This window comes from Pocillopora damicornis, chromosome 1, assembly GCF_964200805.1.
Source record: "Pocillopora damicornis chromosome 1, jaPocDami1.2, whole genome shotgun sequence".
Taxonomy (NCBI): domain Eukaryota; kingdom Metazoa; phylum Cnidaria; class Anthozoa; order Scleractinia; family Pocilloporidae; genus Pocillopora; species Pocillopora damicornis.
The window spans coordinates 31838660-31858803 of NC_142670.1; the positions used below are offsets into that span (position 1 = coordinate 31838660).

General features: G+C 37.6%; 2 protein-coding genes and 1 long non-coding RNA gene across 3 annotated transcripts; 1 reads left to right on the forward strand and 2 right to left on the reverse strand.

The window, feature by feature from the left end:
* Positions 1-59: 59 nt before the first annotated feature.
* LOC149053321 (uncharacterized) lies at positions 60-1352 on the reverse strand. Its single transcript, XR_016181995.1, has 2 exons — positions 1123-1352; positions 60-729 (listed from the first exon to the last, which is right to left on the reverse strand). It is a non-coding gene; the product is annotated as an uncharacterized LOC149053321 (long non-coding RNA).
* LOC149053322 (solute carrier family 25 member 32-like) lies at positions 592-10018 on the forward strand. The gene is made up of 11 exons (XM_089190569.1): positions 592-751; positions 1396-1490; positions 2359-2414; positions 2555-2640; positions 4405-4521; positions 4881-4930; positions 5603-5716; positions 6488-6580; positions 7149-7207; positions 7501-7551; positions 8070-10018. Exons 1-11 carry the CDS (start codon positions 592-594, stop codon positions 8140-8142), a joined length of 954 nt encoding a protein of 317 aa, XP_089046695.1. The 3' UTR covers positions 8143-10018.
* Positions 8542-19704, reverse strand: LOC149053323 (uromodulin-like). The gene is made up of 6 exons (XM_089190562.1): positions 18615-19704; positions 16784-17049; positions 16347-16464; positions 15910-16029; positions 13926-14045; positions 8542-10624 (listed from the first exon to the last, which is right to left on the reverse strand). Exons 1-6 carry the CDS (start codon positions 18682-18684, stop codon positions 10251-10253), a joined length of 1068 nt encoding a protein of 355 aa, XP_089046688.1. The 5' UTR covers positions 18685-19704; the 3' UTR covers positions 8542-10250.
* Between the last annotated feature and the right edge of the window lie 440 nt (positions 19705-20144).

The window sequence follows — 20144 nt, forward strand, 5'->3', positions numbered from 1 at the left end:
GGAATTATACATTTATCACTTTTGGAAGTAAAGAGTCAATACAGCAAGAACAACAGAAATTGTATTTGCATTTTTCTATTTATGTTAAAATGTCTTCATAAACTACTCATGAAGGAGACTCATTCGTTTTAAAATATAGTTATTTATTCCGTAAGTAATAAATAAATCCCTAGATTCTTGCTTTAGTGAGGCGCCATTGAAGGAAACTCAATGAATCATTATTTGAAATAAGATCATTTCAATGAACAGGACTTTAGAGAAAAGATATGCAACAAATGCGTATCTGATCGTCCCAGTCCAATGTAGCCCTGAGAAGGACATATGTTGTCGGTTGTTGTGAGTGACGTTCGATAAGCTACGCAGAAATTGTCATCCTAGTCATTAGAGGCAATGCACGCATGATTGAACCTAGTTGTGCACTATCCAGTACTAACTTTCATCGGTCAATATAGGCAGTGGGAACCTGGTAAACACTTTCTTCAACATGGCGGACGAAGCTGATGAAATAATTACGACTGTGATAGTATGACAAAACATTGGTTTTCTTGCACGTAATAATGAGTTGAAAGTACACATTCAACTTATAACAACATGAGCGAGCAACAGGCAATTCCAGACCGTCCAGCAACTTCAAAAACGCCTTCAATCACTCGGTTTATTCGCTACGAGCATCTTATCGCTGGCGTGTCTGGAGGAGTTACGTCAACTCTTGTGCTGCATCCGTTGGACCTGATTAAAATAAGATTCCAAGGTAAGATTGGGTAATAAATATAACATCTTACAATAGACACACCAGGTTTTAGATACCCTCCATTCACTAACGAAGCTGCCTTCCGCCGAATTCGGAAATCACCATCGACTCATCGTGACGTTAGAATTGTAAGTGGCGAGGTTACTTTAATAGTTTAAGTTTAATAAATTAACTTGAGCGTTAATCGTTATGCAAAACATATATGTGTGAATTTATTCCGGCACTAATACAACTATTTCATAAATGTTTGCACCTCTTTCAATACAGTAAATTTCATACATTTTTGTAGTATAATTTGACCCGAAACTGTGAGATGAAATAATCGAAACTTCCATCACATACAAGACTACTTGTATTTGTCTTTCGCTTACTTTAGAACCATTCAAAAAAGGAAGTGATCCACAATAATCCAGTTAGGAACATTTGGAATGTTTTTTGCAACTCTTTGAAACTCTCAGTTTCGTTAACTGAAAACTCTCGTTGTTTAAACTTAGTGATGTGTTAAAGTTCACACGGACGTGACGTGTTAGTGACGTGTTGTTTGACATCTAATTTAAAAATACCTTCGTTGTGATATAGTATCAGAGAGCATACATGCATGAAACATTTGCCAGAAAGATATTACCAATATTATTATTTCTCAGTTAATGATGGAAGTGGAAAGTTACCAGCTTACAGAGGACTTACTGATGCAGTGAAGTCAATTGTGAGAACAGCTGGCTTAAAAGGATTATATCAGGTACTTTGATTTGTAAAAAGTATTGCAATACTCGCAATACATTGTTCTATATATTTTCTATGTCCAAACATGCATTTCTATAATTTATCATATATGAGGTTAACAACTACTAGATACTAATTGGCTGAGATAGAGGCACTCCTACTTAATGATAAGAGATAATTTGCTCATGGATCATGAAGGCATGTTTTCTTGATCCTTGCTGCCTGAATGTGATTAGCAGCAGGTTTCTTTTGGATGGGAAATGAGGATTTGAAGTGCGCCCCGAGTGCAGTTAATCCTAAACAAAAATTAATTTGACATGAAATCACTGGGATGTGTTGTGTTTATTCTCTTTAATTTGTGCCTTATAAAAATTGTGGGTGTCACTTTCATACATAAATTAATCTCTAAGTTAGGTCCTTCCAGTTTTGAGTGTGTAGTTGCAATCTTTACCCATGGGAAAACTGTTTTCCTTGTGTCCAGACTCAATTGTATTTAATGTATCTTTGACTGAGTAATCCACTAACATGCATTCATCACAAACATTCTTTCCTTCCATCTGAGTCCTCTGTGGATATGTAATCGCATGGGCCTGAAGGCAATTAAAAATTAATTTCATGCATATTTTTAAAGTTTTTCCAAAATTGCCTGAGTCGTGGAGTGATGAGGGCAATTTGGGGAAAAAAATGCCCTCTGTCTCAGCCTATCAGCATTCAGTAATTTTGCCCTGCATGTGATGAGAAAAATAGACAAAGTTTATTAATTTTATCATACTAAATCCACAGTTTTCCAAGTGTTATCTAACCTAACTATGGTGTGACGAGACTCTCAAATGTTTTTTTTTTTGCCTGGAAGATAATATATTTTTTTGTCTTTTCACAAACAGGGTGTGACACCTAATGTTTGGGGAAATGGATCAGCGTGGGGTCTGTACTTTTTCAGGTAAATACTTGAGCACAAACAAAATTCCATAAACTTACCTCACTCTCAAAGTCTTTAGAGTATTATTTCACCAAAGAAATGTTTTCTTTTTAAATGCGCAGCTCAGATTTGATTATTATTATTATTTTTCATTAACACAGTTACAACATTTTAAAAGCATGGATGCAGAAAGATAGTGATAAGCCTTTAGGGTTTGAGAGGCATCTGATAGCAGGAGCTGTGGCAGGTGAGGGATTTTAGTGTTATAGTTGGAGCCACAGGTAGCTCCAGTCATAACAAATACTGCGGTTTACCATTTTGTCTCTAGAGTTGAGGTAGTGCAAGTTTGTTAGAGCTATGTATTCTGATAAATGAGGCACTTTTTGTTTTAAGCTGAAACAGTATTTTCTATTCCTTTGAGGCAAGCATCAGCATTTGCAGTCTGTTTGAAAATGAAACCTGCAGTGTGGGTTGTCTCTATGTACTAACTTTTGACATAGTGCAAGAGATTGTTCACCCAAACTCCACTAAAAGGAAGGATCTGCAAAAAGAGAGAAAAGAAATAACAGTTCTCCTGGTGTGGAAAGGCACTTGGAAATTTTTACTAAAATTGTTGCTAAGCGTACATAATTATACAGCTGTAAAGAGAATCCTTAAGGTGACATGGGCTTTGAGGTGGCTATTCTGTGAAAATTATTAAAAAGCAAATCAAAAAACCAAATCAGTTCGTTTGAGGGAATTTCAGTTTTTTTGAGAGCCACTCCTGTTTTATTTGATCTGTTACGTGTAAGTTCTCAGAATTTACCACTGATCAATCTGTTCTTATCAATCAGTTTTATTTACTTGTAACTGACCAATGACAATGTCACAGTCAATACTATGTACAATACCATGTACAATATAGTTTGTGAAGGAATGTTGGTCAGTTAAATTTCTGGTCACAGTGGCAGGCTTTTCCTTTTCTTCTCAGCTTTCCCCCTGTTTTTGGTTATTTTGGTTATTTTGCTCCTTCCCCCTCCTCCTTTCCCCTCCTCCTTCCCCCTCCCCCTTCCCCCTCCTCCTTTCCCCTCCTCCTTCCCCCTCCTCCTTTCCCCTCCTCCTTCCCCCTCCTCCTTCCCCCTCCCCCTTTGCCCTCCTCCTTTCCCCTCCTCCTTCCCCCTCCTCCTTCCCCCTCCCCCTTTGCCCTCCTCCTTCCCCCTCCTCCTTTCCCCTCCTCCTTCCCCCTCCTCCTTCCCCCTCCTCCTTCCCCCTCCTCCTTTCCCCTCCTCCTTCCCCCTCCCCCTTTGCCCTCCCCCTTTGCCCTCCTCCTTCCCCCTCCTCCTTCCCCCTCCTCCTTCCCCCTCCCCCTTTCCCCTCCTCCTTCCCCCTCCTCCTTCCCCCTCCCCCTTTCCCCTCCTCCTTCCCCCTCCCCCTCCCCCTCCCCCTTTGCCCTCCTCCTTCCCCCTCCCCCTTTCCCCTCCTCCTTCCCCCTCCTCCTTCCCCCTTCCCCTTTCCCCTCCTCCTTCCCCCTCCCCCTTCCCCCTCCTCCTTCCCCCTCCTCCTTTCCCCTCCTCCTTCCCCCTCCTCCTTCCCCCTCCCCCTTCCCCCTCCTCCTTTCCCCTCCTCCTTCCCCCTCCTTCCCCCTCCCCCTTTGCCCTCCTCCCTCCCCCTACTCCTTCCTCCATAACTCAAACTTGTCCTCCTTAGCTTAACCCCTTACTCTCAGTAGTGATCAACATATAACTTCTCCCCATAATATCCTTACATTAGCCGGCAAACAGGTTATAAGAATACACAAACACATCCTAATCTTACACCAAATTCTCATCCCTTATTTACAAGGAAATGTGTAGGGGTTAGAGGGAAGAATTCACAATCAGATCTTGGTGGTTAAAGGGTCAATGAAAAAAACCAACATGCTAAATATCCTTGTAAATGTTAGCTGTAAACCTTTTTTTTAAATTGTACATTGTATAGTATTTGCACTTAGTCAGCTTTTGTGCCTAATGGAATGTGTTCTTTTTATCACTAGGAATAGGGACTTTGTCAGTCACAAACCCAATATGGGTGGTGAAAACTCGCCTATGTCTCCAGTACTCTGATCCCCTTGCAGGAAAAACACAAACACCACAGTACAAAGGAATGTTTGGTAAGACATTTTTTTTGCAAAGATGAATGACTCCTTTTTACCCAAGAGAGAGGAAAGAAAAGTGAACCCTTTGCACCCTTACTGTTCTTGATAAATTTCGAACTTGCCACTTATGAGGAGAACGTAGTTAAAAATCAAGAGCCCTTTCAACTTTGTGATTATGTCTTCTAGTTATTCATAAGCCTAAAGTTTGATTCAGCACTGAATAATAAATTGTTTGATCCTTTTCTCAATCACAATTTCACTGTGAGGGAATTGAACCTGAGTCAAGGTGCTGGTATATGTAATTGAGCTCACCAACTCCCCATATAAATGAAATCCAGATGCATGACTTATTTTGTACTCCTTGTTCTCTACAGATGCTCTGTTAAAGTTGTGGAGACATGAGGGGTTGAGAGGTTTATACAAGGTAACCTTGATATGTATCTGTTGACAGCTTTTTGATTGACTGATCAAGTTAAAAATTAAGATACAGTAATTTTGACTGTGTGTACTGGACTTGTTGTGAAGTATGCAGGGTATTGGTCTCTAGTAAAGTCAGTCAAGTCCAAAAAGTCACCAGCAGTGTGTACTGCACTATGTGTACGTTAATACCTTGGGCTTAAGAAAAAAATGGAATAAAATGTACTACAGTAAAGGAATTAAAAAGTATATATAGGATCTTTAGTTTTTATATGTGCATAGGAGATCCATCCACCTATCTTACAGGTGTAGGTTTGCATGATGCAATCACAAATATGTCTTTGATATTCACTTTTGTCTATTTATGTAAAACATTTTGATATTGTAGTTAGTATGTTTTGGTCACTGCATATGCGCTAAGCCAACAGTGGTTTTTAAACTTCCTTAGAAAAAGGAGGGAAACAATCAAAAAGAGAAATAGGGAAGGAAAGAGCAAAAACAAAAGAGAAGCATAAACATCAGTCTTAGAGTCAGCAACCATACAAAGCTATTTCAGCCTTATTGAAGGCCTTGCCAACTTGGTGTCGCTAAGATAATGACATTGTGTGTGATTAACCTGAGTTTATGTGTTTGGATGGAACATGAAGTTTGCTCATATCATTATATTTTACTTGACCAGGGTTACATTCCAGGTATTTTTGGCGTATCACATGGAGCACTGCAATTCATGGCCTATGAGGAGCTGAAGAAAGGCTACAGTCAATATTTTGGAACACCAATCAACAAGAAGCTGGTGAATACTGTCTGCATGTGTTTGTATAGTTGATTGTATACGTGTTAAAGCTCACAAATTCAACCGAGTTAGCAAACAAGAAACCTTGGATTTAATCCAAAACATGTGAAGTGCTCTGATCATGTTCATAGCTTAGGGTGGATGATTGAAGTGTTGTCATTTACTGGAACGAAACTTTTCTCTCAACTCCCCTCTCCACCCAGAAGGATTAATTGATAAGAATCAACCCTTTGCCCCCCCCCCCCCCCCCCAAGATTGACTGACATCTAACTTCTCCTTACAATATCACCTCTGAATCACACATGGAGGTCATGAGAATAGAGGAAATATTCAGCCACCGAAAAAGTTCTTGACTGTTTAAGAAATTCTCCTTGTTAGTATCTTTGGAAATGTACAGAGAACAGTATGGAGAATATGGATACTGATGATAGGGTGTAAAGGGTCAACACGAACACGTGTAATAGCCAGTGGCGAATGTAAAGGGAGAACACGAGAGAGGGAAGGGTGGGGGGCGTTTTTGGCTTCTCATCTTGAGTAGTCCATGACGAGCCTTAGCATTTTGAAGCTACAACTGACGTCCAAACGACAACCTTTATTACCTTTGTTGTACATGTGGCTGGTAGGAAGGTACTAATAGGATGACGGTTATTATTATGTAACCGTGGGTTATCTTGGGAATCACTCTGAAGTGCTGAAAATATAGTAGTTATTTTTTTTATATAAAGTGTTTTTCTCACAAATTTACATTTTGCTAACTTTCATTTTCGTCAGAGTTCAACTGAGTACCTTGTAATGGCTTCACTGTCGAAAATTTTCGCTGCAACAGCGACATATCCTTATCAAGTGGTTAGAGCAAGACTTCAGGTTAGAATGGGAGATTCATTAGCAAATTATTAACCTTTTGACATAGATTTAGATTTCGTTTTACTTTTGTATGCTATTATCTTGAAATAAACTTGTAGTTTAAGGCTGTTTTTAGTTTTCAGGCCGGTTATCTCATCGGTTGGTTTACTGGACTCCAGGTTGATGTGGCCTGTGCTCGAGCCTCGAGCCTCAGCTAGGTCATTGTGTCGGTTCCTTGGGAAAAGATTCGTTAGCCCCACACATTTCTCCCCCCCCCCCCCCCCCCCCAGTGGTTCAAATGGACACCAACAAGAGGCCAGGGAAACCCTACAATGTGGATAAATACCAAATCTCACGAGGGAGAGTAGCTTTCACCCTCTTTCACTCTCTCTATTTCTCTTAAGAAACACGGATCCAAGATGGTTATGAGAACGCACGGCGCGAAAGTTTTGATCCTGTGCCCATAAAATTAGCTAACACCAATTGAATATATCTGGAGCTGTCTCTAAGCAAGTCTGTTTTGTTAAATAGTTCAGTATTTACTGTTTCCTGCTGTCATTTATTGTTCATGAATTTTACTTTTCTAAAGAATCAGTACACGATGGTGGAATACAAAGGCGCGTTGGATGTGATTAGTAAGACTTTCAGGTAAGTTGGAACTTGACATGAGGACTTAAAGTTTTCGATACGTTATAGACTAGCTTTCCATCTCTATTCAGTTCAAACCCTCTACATTAAAGAGAGGTACATGTTTTGCCCGTTTGAAACAATTTGACAAAGAACTGGACCAAAATTGGCGGAGAACTGAAACCAGCTTGTTTGAGAACTGGATCCAATTTCGGATTGACTTACGGCTTAGTGGTAAAGTCCACATATTTATGAAAGAAGGTATTCTTCTTTTTCTGGCCTCTCCTCACGGCAGGTTCTTTTCAAAATATTAGGCATGAAGGAGTAACAGGATTTTATAAAGGATTAATTCCCAGTGTCCTCAGGTAAGGCAAAATGTTAAAAATAAATTTGATGATACAAGTAGATTTGCTAGTTAGTTTTATGTGTTAAACCGCAATGTATAATCTAGAATTGGCCAATAGAGCTTAGTGGGCTCTCATCTTTAATTTTAGGTAGCGCTTTGTAAAGGAAAGGGTCTTAAGAGATGGGGTACCCCCATAAGGTGTTTGAACTTATTTGCACCCTCTAGTCTATGAGAAACTGGGAAGAAGAGACAGGCAGATACATTAAGAGGCTATAAAATTTGGAGTAGGTGTCATGTCATTGTTTTCGTCAGTTACATGTTCGAATACTGTGAAATTATTAAGATACTTATCGTTATCACGAATGTTTGTGCCCCACCTGATATGTTAGTGTAAGTTTTAGCGGTTTTTTTGTTTTTGGAAATCCAGCAAAGGAGCGCTTTAGAAGAAATCCTGAAACTGTAATATATGTAAAACGTTCATTGTCGATTTTACTGTGTATTGTGCGTTTGATTGTTGTTGATTTTGTTTCTTTTTAGAGTAACGCCAGCATGTGCACTTACATTTGTGGTGTACGAAAACGTTATTCACTTCCTTCTGCCGGACAGATGACATCGACAGGATAAATGATGGAATCCGGCAACGGGAGACGATGGGCAACACTACAGCACCTGGTTTTATTACCAGACTTTATTCTGCAACAGTTCCGACTGATTCATTTATGGAAAAAAATATATTAACCGAGCGAAGTTAACCGCCCAGTGCGTTTACACATTTTATCGATAACTTCATTTACCAGCGGAATGTGATTATGAATTTTTTTCAGAGCAATTTTGGTACATCAATGCAAAAGGTATCCATTATTACTATCAGGTCCTAAGGGTAACAATGATTTCTCCCATTGTTCTTATATAAAGAACCTTCCCCCTCCCCTTTGTCCCTTGTCCCATACGGGTATCAAATTTATGTACATCCCCTTAGCACTACCAAAGGCATGAACTACAAGAGATGCCTTTTTGCAATTTTTTTTTATTACTATTAACTTCATAATTCAAACATTACGTGTGAAAACTACTTGCAATTAATCAAGAAAAATGTTCAATATTAAGTTAAAAATTACCTTATTTTCCTTTTTCTGTTCCTTACGTTAAAATCTTTTTCAATAACTTTCTCCATTTGTTACTGAATCGTTGCGATGTAAAGTTAAACCCAGTTTTTATTTATGGCTCTGTTTTTACTTCACTGCAACATTTCCTTGTTGTTGTTGTTATTTTTCCCTGGTTATTGACATTAACTTCAGTAAAAAACGGTGAAAGCCACTCTTTCGAGATCGCTATCAGATGAGTGGTATCGAGAACCTACTCCGACCCATGGACTACACTGCCCTTAACGCTTACTCGTGTTCGTGTTATGAAACTCAGCTAAAAATAGTCCGTGTAAGTTAAATTTATTTACAAAGAGATACACAGTTTTTGTTAAATAATGAGATAATTTATTTACACCACTCAAGAAGCTGAGCCACAATTGACCCAGCTCATATCACTTTGCTTTGAAGAGTCTATTTTGATACGTTGTCAAGAAACTCGCCTTGCTTTGCCTCATTTGCTTTGTGTTCAGGTCTCTTATTGTAAATTAGAGACAAATGAAAATCAAATGATTGGAAGACTAGTCTTAGTTAGAACATTGAAATATCAGGCAGTAGCCTTTGGGGGTTACGGTGAGAGTGGGTTTCTTTTCTGCGCTTACTGTTTTTCATAGGATTCTTTGAATATGTTTGCATTATATAAAAGGAAAACTTCGCCGAGAGAAACTGTGATTTTGATTTCAAATCTAACATTCCTGTAAAATGTTTTTGGTGATGTACTTAAACGATGTAGAAAGTTGTTTACAACTTGTGTTTACCTATGCTGCTCTAAATACTTGTTTTTAACACATTGCAGTTCTGAATACCTTTCTTTTAGCGTATTAATGTTGTCGGCAAACATTAACCGTAGTAAAACAGGTCAACTTTTAAAATCTATAAAAGTATTTTAACAAATTTCGTCTTGAATGAATGAGGTGCCCGTGCTCTCAGTTAAATAAGCTTTATAGTTACACTTTGAAGTCATTGCGTCAAGATCTTTAACTTGGATTCAAAATAAGCGTGAGATGTAAGCGATCCATTAATTTCAAATGAATTCTGGTCGATTCGGACACATTTAACACACGGTTACGCAGGCTAAACCATTGAATTTGCTTACTGTGTTTCTGGAAATTTGTTCAATGTTTCAAAATACTGAGTCACTATTAATACGTTAACTTTATATAATTTCAAAGGACATCAGATTTTGACTGTCATCGCTTTTTTTTCTACGCCTATAACGTAAGATACGCCTGTTTGTATTCCACGGACATACGCTAAAATAATCACGGTTTATTATTACAGCAATTGAAGGATGAAAAAAAAACGAAAAAAAAAATACATAAATAAAAGGCTCAAAAACCTTAAGCTTGAGAGTTTGTGTCTTGCAGATTTTATTGGAAGATTACTTAAAGATACTTGTGGCTATTCTCTTTGATGACAGAGGCTATCTGATGAGAATTATCATTAATGAGATAAGTACCTGTTTGCCACCAAAGTTAAAATCTGATGATAATGTTTACGACAGAGAAGAAAGGTTGAATACCTTACATGTCATGTCATGTGTTCTCTTACTACGCGAAGTATATTTGCTTCACATTCAGTCTGCACTACAGTAGCGTGAGGGACAACTTCGTGGCTTTAAAAGTTTGTAGATAAAGTAGGATCCACAGTTTTTTACAAATATATTTTTTGTGTATCGGCAACTAGTAGAGCGAACACTAAAGCAGACCTCCCTGAAAACTTCACCATCTTCCACTGTAGGATGAGCACCATCCAACCAACCTGGCCAGTCTGTACCACATCTGTATGCTGGCACAGGTGTTGTGGGCATTCTTGTTCCTGCAGCCCCCACAAAACGATACCATCCCTCGTGTAGTGAGTTGTCACACAAATATGGTCCATTTTCCGGTGTAACGTAACTGCTCTTTCTATTGGCATCACTCAGGTTTTGATAATTATAACATGGGTCGGCTAGTAAATGAAATAAACATTATAAAAAGGTTGTAGTAACAAAGATAACATTTTTTGTTGACATTTTTCAAGTCAATCAGTTCGACAACAACTAGATGGGATTAATGTTTTACAAGAACAACTATGCGTTAAGTAAAATTTAAAGAAGAATTTGGATTGGACAGTGATGATGCAAATAGGAACTAAAATGAAATGATAGCATTATATAGAGTTATGTGAACTCTTGTTTTAATCGCCCATCAAAGCCTGTAGTTCTTTGTACCTTAATTGGAAGCTACCAAACGCGTTTAAGACATTTTTGATCTCCAGTTCCCAAACAACAATACTAGCCCAGAGGTATTTGGTAGTAACACAATTAAGTCCCAGGAGTGTGCAATGACTCTCTGTCTATTAGCACAGATACCTGTAAAAATAATGTTATAAACTTTGTTTGGAAGCCTTTTAAATCACCTTTATTTACGCAAGTGAAAATGTTTCAGTGAAGCATCTCTCCTTAATTTGTATCACCTTTACTTTAACTACCATTTACTCGCTCAGAAATTGTTCAGTTTATGGAAGATCTTGCCGTATTTATAGCCCTAAATCATTCGGGTTCTTTCAGAATGTGTTTCGTTAAGTTTTAAAAAAAAATTATTTACCGGCTAAGGGTCGGTCCGTATGGTGAAAAACTGTGACCTTGGCCTTGAAAATGCTGCCCGACGGCCTCGGGAAGCATTTTCAAGACCTCGGTCACAGTTTTTCACCATGCAGACCGATCCTTAGCCGGTTAATAACAGATATGTATCGCGATATTATTAATCAATGCCCAAGCACACCATTTCGATCTCCTGCTGCTTCAAGGTAGCGTTGTAGCGCTCTTTTGTATTACCAAGCCAAGAAAAAAGCTAGAGGCTATAAGTAGACTTAACACACGTAAACAAAACTGAGAAGACTAATACGTCCAAATTTCGAAACCAGAACACGATGTCAATTTCACAATAAACCGTGCGCATGGTGAAAAGTCAATCGGCTCATTTTACTTCATATTTCATGGTTGTTCAAACACAACTTACGCTTCCCTTGAATCAACGTTACCCACTCCAATTATGATAAAGCAGGGGCAAAAAAAAGCGGTGATCTCTCTTCGTAAACGTTTCTTTGGACCTCGAAACAGCCTTTCGCCATACATTTATTTCTAGAGAGTTGTAATGTTTGCCCCGTTGCGTTCCCAGATATCTTTGCGAAAACACAAGGATCCGATTGCTGGCAACTCATTCATCGGTTTGCATAAGTCAAATAAGGATCATAGCTGCTATTATTATTATCATTATTATTATTATTATTATTAGGAAATCTTTAAAGGTTTGGGATTCCTGAAGGTTTTTTAGTTCCACGGAGAGTTTCATGTCTGCATCATGTAAAAGTTCGTTTAAGGTTGTTAAATCACTTAAAACATAATCAAAAAACGATTCGTTTTTGTGCACAAGGTAGCATAAAATTATGCTTCCTCGATGTGAATTTCGGAGGAAAGTCAACTCGCAGGAATTTACTGCTACTTTCAATGCGGGAAACAAAATAAAAATTTCATCGCCTTCATGAAAAACCGCTGCTTATATTACGAGTTATGAGTGAACGCGGCTGAATGGTGCGGCGCTGGAGTCAATTATGTCATGGATATTTCGGAAAGAGATTAAATTCGCCTGTGCAGTTTTGTTCATTTCCAGCATATCCAGGGTGACATTCATATACATGTGATCCAAGGGTATTCATGCATGTAGCATTCACGTAATATGAATGATTTCCTCTATACTCGTTAATAGAGTGGTTTAGCAAGAGGACGGGAAGGTCATTTCAGAACGGCGCGTGCAGCAAAAATGCCGAGAAAAAACTGGGTCGAGAACACCGTCGCGTTGTGTTGAAAAGTGACTTAGCAGTCGTTTCAACGAACCGTCCACGTTATATTTGTTCTTGAATATCCTAACCTTGGCTCTTTCGGATCATTATCAGCCTTGAATTTTCGGTTTCATAGACCACTTGAAGGGCAACGAAATTATCCTCTTTGAGAGTGTAACGACAAGCACAAACCGAGGATAGTTTACTACAAGTGAGTTGTTAATATGAATCCACATGGGCGATTAAACTTTGAAATTAGTTCATTTCAGTTAAGTCTCGAGTCTGCAGATTCATCTATCAAATTTTGAAGCCCACTAAAAATTTTTTTTTCTATGATTTGTATCGCTGTCATTTCGTTTCGTGCTTCTAGATTTCAGCACTACTCGTTTTTCTTCATAATTTTGTAAAGTATAATTTGGAATTGAAATCGTCGCCGTTTTTTCCCTTGTTTACTGAATATTCTTCTCAATCATGACAGTACATCTCTTTTAAGCAGGAGTCATGGCGAAACATGTAGAGATCAAGCGACCCAACGATGGAGTTGTTTACAATGAGTTCCCGTTTAACCATGAACGAATGAAATGCACTCAAACTCAGCGAAATGACGTCCTGAACTTGATGGGGAGAACGGCAACGCTAACACCGGAAGTCGAAATAGAGTCGTGTCCAGATTGTCCGCGCGCTTTCCTGTTCTGAAATGACGTTCCCGTCCTCTTGCTAAACCACTCTAATATCTGAGAAACCGTAAATACATTTTGCACTTTATTTTTGTCGTCTAACGATTTGTAATTACTTTAATCATTTCAGATAATAAGCGAAAGCTTTCTCTTTCTTTGTCTTTAACGAGCTTGATTTTTGAAACGTGCAACTTAGATGTTATATTCTCCTTTCCAATGTTCTTTTTTATATCTCCTAACATCAAGGCTCTGAGACAAACCGGATGATTATCATGGCAACTCCGTGCATAAGCATGGATGGGTAATGCTGCTTAAAAAAACAAAACTTAGCACTGGTAGGACAATAGTTCCTGCTAAAATTGCTTTATTTAATGCTATGGATCCACAGATATAACATGCAAGTTATTAGTGGTCTGTTATTCATTCACTCGATTGTAGATAGCAATTGCTTAATAAATGTACCTACAGTGTTTTTAGGCGAAAAAGAATTAAACATTGTAACTCGCATGTCTTTAACTACTTTAAGGCTTTGAGACTAAAACAGTGATATTGGAGATCTAGATAAACTCATCAGGATCCGAATTTGAACTCCTTCTTTTTCAGATAATGCATTAAAGGACAGCTGTAGGCAGACTTAGGGCACAACCGGTATCGTTTACATATGAGAAACTAATAATATGGCCACCTCAGCAGCTTCAGGTTATATTCGAGCAGGAATATTCTAAATATTATAGCAAAGAGATTAAATTCACCTGTGCAGCTTTGACCATTTCCATTAAATCCAGGATAGCATTCACAAAGATAGGATCCGTTGGTGTTCGTGCAGGTAGCATTCACGTGACAAGAGTGATTTCCTTTACATTCGTCAATATCTGAGGAAACCACATATATATTTGCACTTCATCATGTTTGTCACTTTAAAAATGAGCGGACTCTCAGTCGAGTGATTACTTTGATAATCATACATAACAAAACAATTTTTTCTCTTTTTGTGTTCCACGAATTAGATATTTGAAACGTATATTTTATCACGAGTATTTCAGTTTATCAAGCTATCGGCTCTGAAACAACTGGCTTGTTCCTGCTGCTCCCACAAAACGTACCATCCCTTGGGGGATAGGTCGTCACAAAACACTGGACCAAATTGCGGTGTAGCGTAACTACTCTTAATATAGGCATCACCCAGGTTTTGATAATTATAGCAGGTAATTTAGTGTTAACAACCGGGTTGAAAAGGTAAATTTGCCACCGTAAAGGGTAAAAAAGCTGACGTTTCGAGCGTTAGCCCTCCCTCAATCACTGATAGCATTAAAAAGAGTCGTGTTTCCTTTTGCTTTAATCGCCCATTTAAGTCTGAGTTGTATGTACCTCTACTATATGCTACCAAATGCGTTTAAGACATTTTTGATTCTCAGCTCCCGCACAACGATGCCAGCCCCGAGGTATTCGGTAGTAACACAATTATTTCCCAGAAGTGTGTAATTTCTCTCTGCCTCCTAAAGGTTTCCATTCGTTCTATGAAAAGGGTCAGATAAGGTCAGAGAAAAATATACAATCCCTTCAGGACTCAACCTGCCATTTCTTTTGGATTTTTTTCCTTCCCCATTATTTTTCTTACCTTATCAACTGAGTTGACAATGCAAATTGGCCTTTGTAAAGAGTTTCAAAGCTGACGTTTCGAGCATTCGCTGTAACACTCTTTACGGTGGCCAATTTACCTCATCAACTCAATTGATAATACTAAATTACCCTGTTGCACTCTCCCACTGACGCAGCACCGCAGTTCTTGTAGAACCTTTATTTATCGCTCTTTCTCTCAGTTTACTGGCGATATAATCCACGCTGGATTTTGTGAGAACGAGCTGGAGGCGGTTGATCTACTTTTTTTTCGAATGGTTTCCCAACATCTGAAGACGTTTACTACGCTGGTAAACCGATAGAAAGTGCGGTCTGTTACTTTATTATAATAGAGTTCGGATATAACGCGCGCTGTCATTGGTTGAAAGAGCGTGCTCTATGAGAGTATAGAGCATAGAGATGAGCTACAGCTGTCACGCAATCTGCCAATTGTACTATGTTCGACCTTTTCTGGGACTTCTTTTTAGCTTTTTTCCGATAATTGAAAGTGAAATTTCGGAACTGAAGCGAGCCGGCAAGTAGCAACAGAAGAATCAAACAAAGGTTTGTAAACATATCAGGCGCCGTAATTTACGTTATTAAAACAACAATTGACGGCGGTGTAAAACAATTCATCTGGGATCGTACTTTCTAGCAATGCCGATTACTATGGTGTTCAAGTTGCTCTTTTCCAGCCAGGTTCGGAAGGGCTTTTCAATAAAGTTCGGATATAACGCACGCTGCTATTGGTTAAAAGAGCTTGCTTCATCAGAATACAAAACTTAGTGCTGAGCTCAAGCTGTCACGCCTCTCAGAAAATGTACTATGTTCGACCATTTCCCGGACTTCTCTCAACCTTTTTTCGTTAATTAAAAGTGAAATTTCGGAACACGGGAGCCGGCAAGTAGCAACAGAAAATCCTAATTAAGGTTTCTAAACATGCCAAGCGCCGTAATTCACGTGATAATAAAGTGAGCAAAGACAAATATCCTCCCCGACTACGTCTCGTGTTTCTCTCTAAACTTCTTTCTGTTCTAGCCGCTTTCTGCGTGCTTTACAACAGGAAAGAGCACAGTCAAGGCCTCTCTATTATTCAAACAAAAATCTTTTAAAATCTACCTGTGCAATTTTGTCCGTTTCCAGTATATCCAGGCTGACAATCGCATACGTGTGATCCAATGGTGTTGGTGCAGTTTGCACTTTCGTGACAAGCGTGGTTTCCTTTACATTCGTCAACGTCTATTAAATCAAATTTAAAAAACCCAAAATAGGCCATCAAAATTATGCAAAAATTGCCGCTCATAAGCAATTACGGTGTTAAAGAGTGCAAACCATAACTGTTTTCGCCATTTTGCTAACGAGAGCGAGCGAAGAAAACAATACACACGTTCATTAAGCTAAACTAAGATATGTTATTTTGGAAAAATTCAGCTCAATATACAATGACACAAATTCACGCCACTTTCACCAGCTAAGGGAAAGTTGTCATACCAGCATTGAAAATCAGGAAAAAGTCTCACATATACGTCATTTCAAGTGTTGACTCAGACTCGTACCCGTTTCACAAAGTTCTCCCTTAAATCCAGGAGGACACAAGCACCGATATCCCTTGAGTGTAAATCCAGACTGGCAAGTCGCGTTATTTTGGCACTGGAAACTCTTGTCACAAGCGTTCTGAAGGAGAAAAAAAAATAGCGAAAGAAAGATGGAGAGATTAAATGAAAGAAGAAACACTTCTTCCCTTGTGAATTAGTTTGGCCTTAATTATTGTTTCCTTCATACGTTCCTTTTTTTACTTGTAGTTTTTTTCCTCTTTTTTTTTTTTTTTTACTTCTCGTTGTACTTGAAAAGTATGAATAAAATATTTTTGCTGTTGTGTTGTTGTTAAAACAAAATACCAAATGATCGAATACACACAAATTTGCATAAACATTCCTCATTGTTTTTATATTATTCCAAGGCGAAAATTTCGAAAAATCGATTTATAACTCACCTTCGAGCCACGATAATAAAAATTGGCATCAGTTTTCAAGTCACTGTCATATTTCAGATGCGTGGCGTTATTTAGTTCACAGATGTTAACTGTTTTATTATTGTCAGGATCTTTTTTGAAGTTAAGACTGACACAATTATCGTTCAGGTAGCATAAAAGCTCACAATCATCAAAGTTCTTGACTTTTCTTGTTTCGATTATATGGTTTACCAGTCGTCTTTCAGCAAAGAAGTAGTAGTCCGGAAACACCATTGCACGCTCTCGCTCTAAAATAGGCAAATTGAAATATGATTATAGTACATACTTTCCGTCGAAAAAAAAATGACATTTTGAAAAAAAAGTTCTAAGAGCCAAAATTCTCGGAACTCAGCAATTTGTTAGGGCAAATACTTCGAGAACGTAAGTCAAACAAAGAATTGATGAGAAAAAAAATAATTCGTTAAATGTATCTTAAAACTTTGTAAATTTCTTCGCCGTTTTCTACAACTTAAATAATAACTTAAAACTACCTTAATTTGAGTATTTGAGTGTTTTTGAGGTACGGAAACTTGACGGAAAATTTTTAATGTTTTACATGAATTTGGGAATACAAGAAGCTGCGCCAATTTTACCTGAGTCTATCATACCGATAGGAAAGGCGAACTCATGAAATAGCCCGTGAAATTTTAACTAGGAAGTTAATCAGTGTTTGCATTTTTTGATGTGGTTGTCATCAGTGCAATGGAGGTGCCTCGCATGTGTCCTCGCATCCTGTTCGCACCTTCCCTTTTGACCTTATCACTTTAAATCACTTTGCACATATACTTCATTTTTTTTCTTGGCTGTTTAATTTGCTGTATTTAACATGTGTAATGGTCAATAAATCTGTTAAAAAAAAAAAAAACTTAATTTGAATTCTCATATAGGGATCGTTAAAACTTTGATCAGGAATGGTCTTCAAGGGCTTTTTTTTTCCTTTAAATAAACAGGTGCGTGACTATTCAGTGTTTATTAAAGGAATGTATAACGTACTGAAGAGGTCGCTTGTGGCTCTTTTCTTTGAACAGTTATCATTAACAGAGGAAATTCATGCAAACTGAAGCTAAAAAAAATTCTTATCTTGCGTCAAAGAGCAGATTTATATTCGTTTTCGAAAGTTTTCGAAACGTACAAATCTAGAATGATATTTTTAATTTTTGACTTTTGCCAGCCAACGTAGGTTGTTATAATTGCTTAGCAATGGTCAATATAATAATCTCTTTATTTCCGTCATTTGATTTCTTAAAACAACTCATCGATCTGTTCATCGTTTTCATTCATTCATTTTTTTTTTCTCATGACGAATAACCTCCACCCACACAACTTTTCTCCCGTTGAAAAATATAGATCATAGCATCAGAGTTTTAAGAACAATGAATAATATATATTTTAATAAATTTTAAATTTGGAAATATACAAACTTTCAAAATTAGACAAACCTTCTGTTCAATAAAGCTATTTTTTTGAGACATCCAATTAAAAAAGAAAAGTGCTCAGGTTGTTAGCTTTGAAATAACGAAATGTTATAAGCTCAGTGCATCAAGTGTTGCGAACCAGCCCAAAAAAAAAAAAAAAAAAAAAAAAATATATATATATATATATATAACTGCATATATATATATATATATATATATATATATATATATACATATATACGTACGTATTGAGCACTGTTCCACGCGAAAATCGACTTGCAGACTTCCTATATATACATATATATATATGAATAGGTAATAAAGAGTGATGGGAATAAGATAACACGCACTGAAGTATGAAGATAGGGATAGAAAATTATTCGCAGTTTGCAACTCACCTTTACCAGACGTCAAGTAAGCTATCGATGCAGTCCAGACTGCCAATGTTAGTAACGCTGAAAATTCCATGCTTTCTCAAGACAAGGGAGCTCAATATTGATGCTTTTAGTATCCCACAAATTTCGAGTCGACCACCTGCATTCAATAGTAGATTAAGTAGTAGAAACCGACCTTTCTGTATTGAAAATGGTATGTTAACAAAGTTAATAGCTGTCAGTCTGGACCTAATGAAGTTTTTGAAGCAAATAAAATACGTGAGCACGCGTTTTAATGTCTGCCATATAAACGCATTTTCGATGTCTTCCGTTTTGCTACATGGAAAGACTTTAGCTTTGGCAAATTACGGTTCTATCGGTGTTAACCTACAGTTAGACCCAGGGATTTGGCCATACAAATTGTTCTAACTTTAACTTCAATTTCTCCATAACTATGATCAATTGAGTGCGTTTAAGACATCAACATTAAAAACGTAGATGAAGATACTCCGATAATACAGTTACATAATAAGTAAGTAATTTTGTTTTAACAATTAAGTTGAAAATGTAAATTGGACATCGTAAAGAGTGAAAAAGCTGACGTATCGAGCGTTAGCCCTTCGTCAGAGCGATTGACGTTTCAAAGTCGTAAAGAATATTATATTTAGGCAGGCGATAAATTGAGTCGTGATTTTTGTTTGTTTGTTTGTTTGTCCGTTGGTTTTTTTTTAGCAATTATGTATGGATCAAAATGTTGAAATAAAGTTCGTGTGGAATTATTTTTCAAAGATCAGTGGCGCCTGGAAACGAAGTAAATACATGCATATGAAGAATTATGAAATTGATATTCGAGGAAATGCAGAATATTGTGGTGAAACTTGCAATATGTACCCTAAGAAGCATCATGTATGTTATTTTCTTCGTCCTGAATCTTGCATCTTACACTTAACAAACGGTAAATTATGATTTACCTGATTTTGCAACTCATGGTTTTATTGCAATTTAAATCAAAGTGATTAACCTGAGTTTACTATTTGGGTGGAACATGAAGTTTGCTCGTATCATTTTTGTTTCACTTGACTAGGGTTGCGATCGTTATTTTTTGCACAGCATGAAGGCTATGGGAACGCACGTTTTGACCCTGTGCCCATGAAATTAGCCAAAACCAATTGGATATACCTGGAGCTGTCTCAACGCAATTCTCTTTTGCTGAATCTTTTTGTATTTACTGTTTCCTGTTGTCATTTATTGTTCATTCATTTTACTTTTCTAAAGAATCAGCACATGATAGTGGAATACAAAGGCGCGTTGGATGTGATTAGTAAAATTTTCAGGTAAGGTGGATCTTGATATGAGAACTAAATTTTTTTAGTACGTTATAGACTAGCTTTCCATCTCTAGTCTCAAATCCACCTACATCAAAGGGAGGTACATGTATTGCCTGTTTGAAACAATTTGACAGAGAACTATACCGAAATTGGATGAGACCTGAGCCCAGTTTGTTTTCGTGCTGGATCCAATTTTCGGATTGACCTAAAATAACAATGATAATTA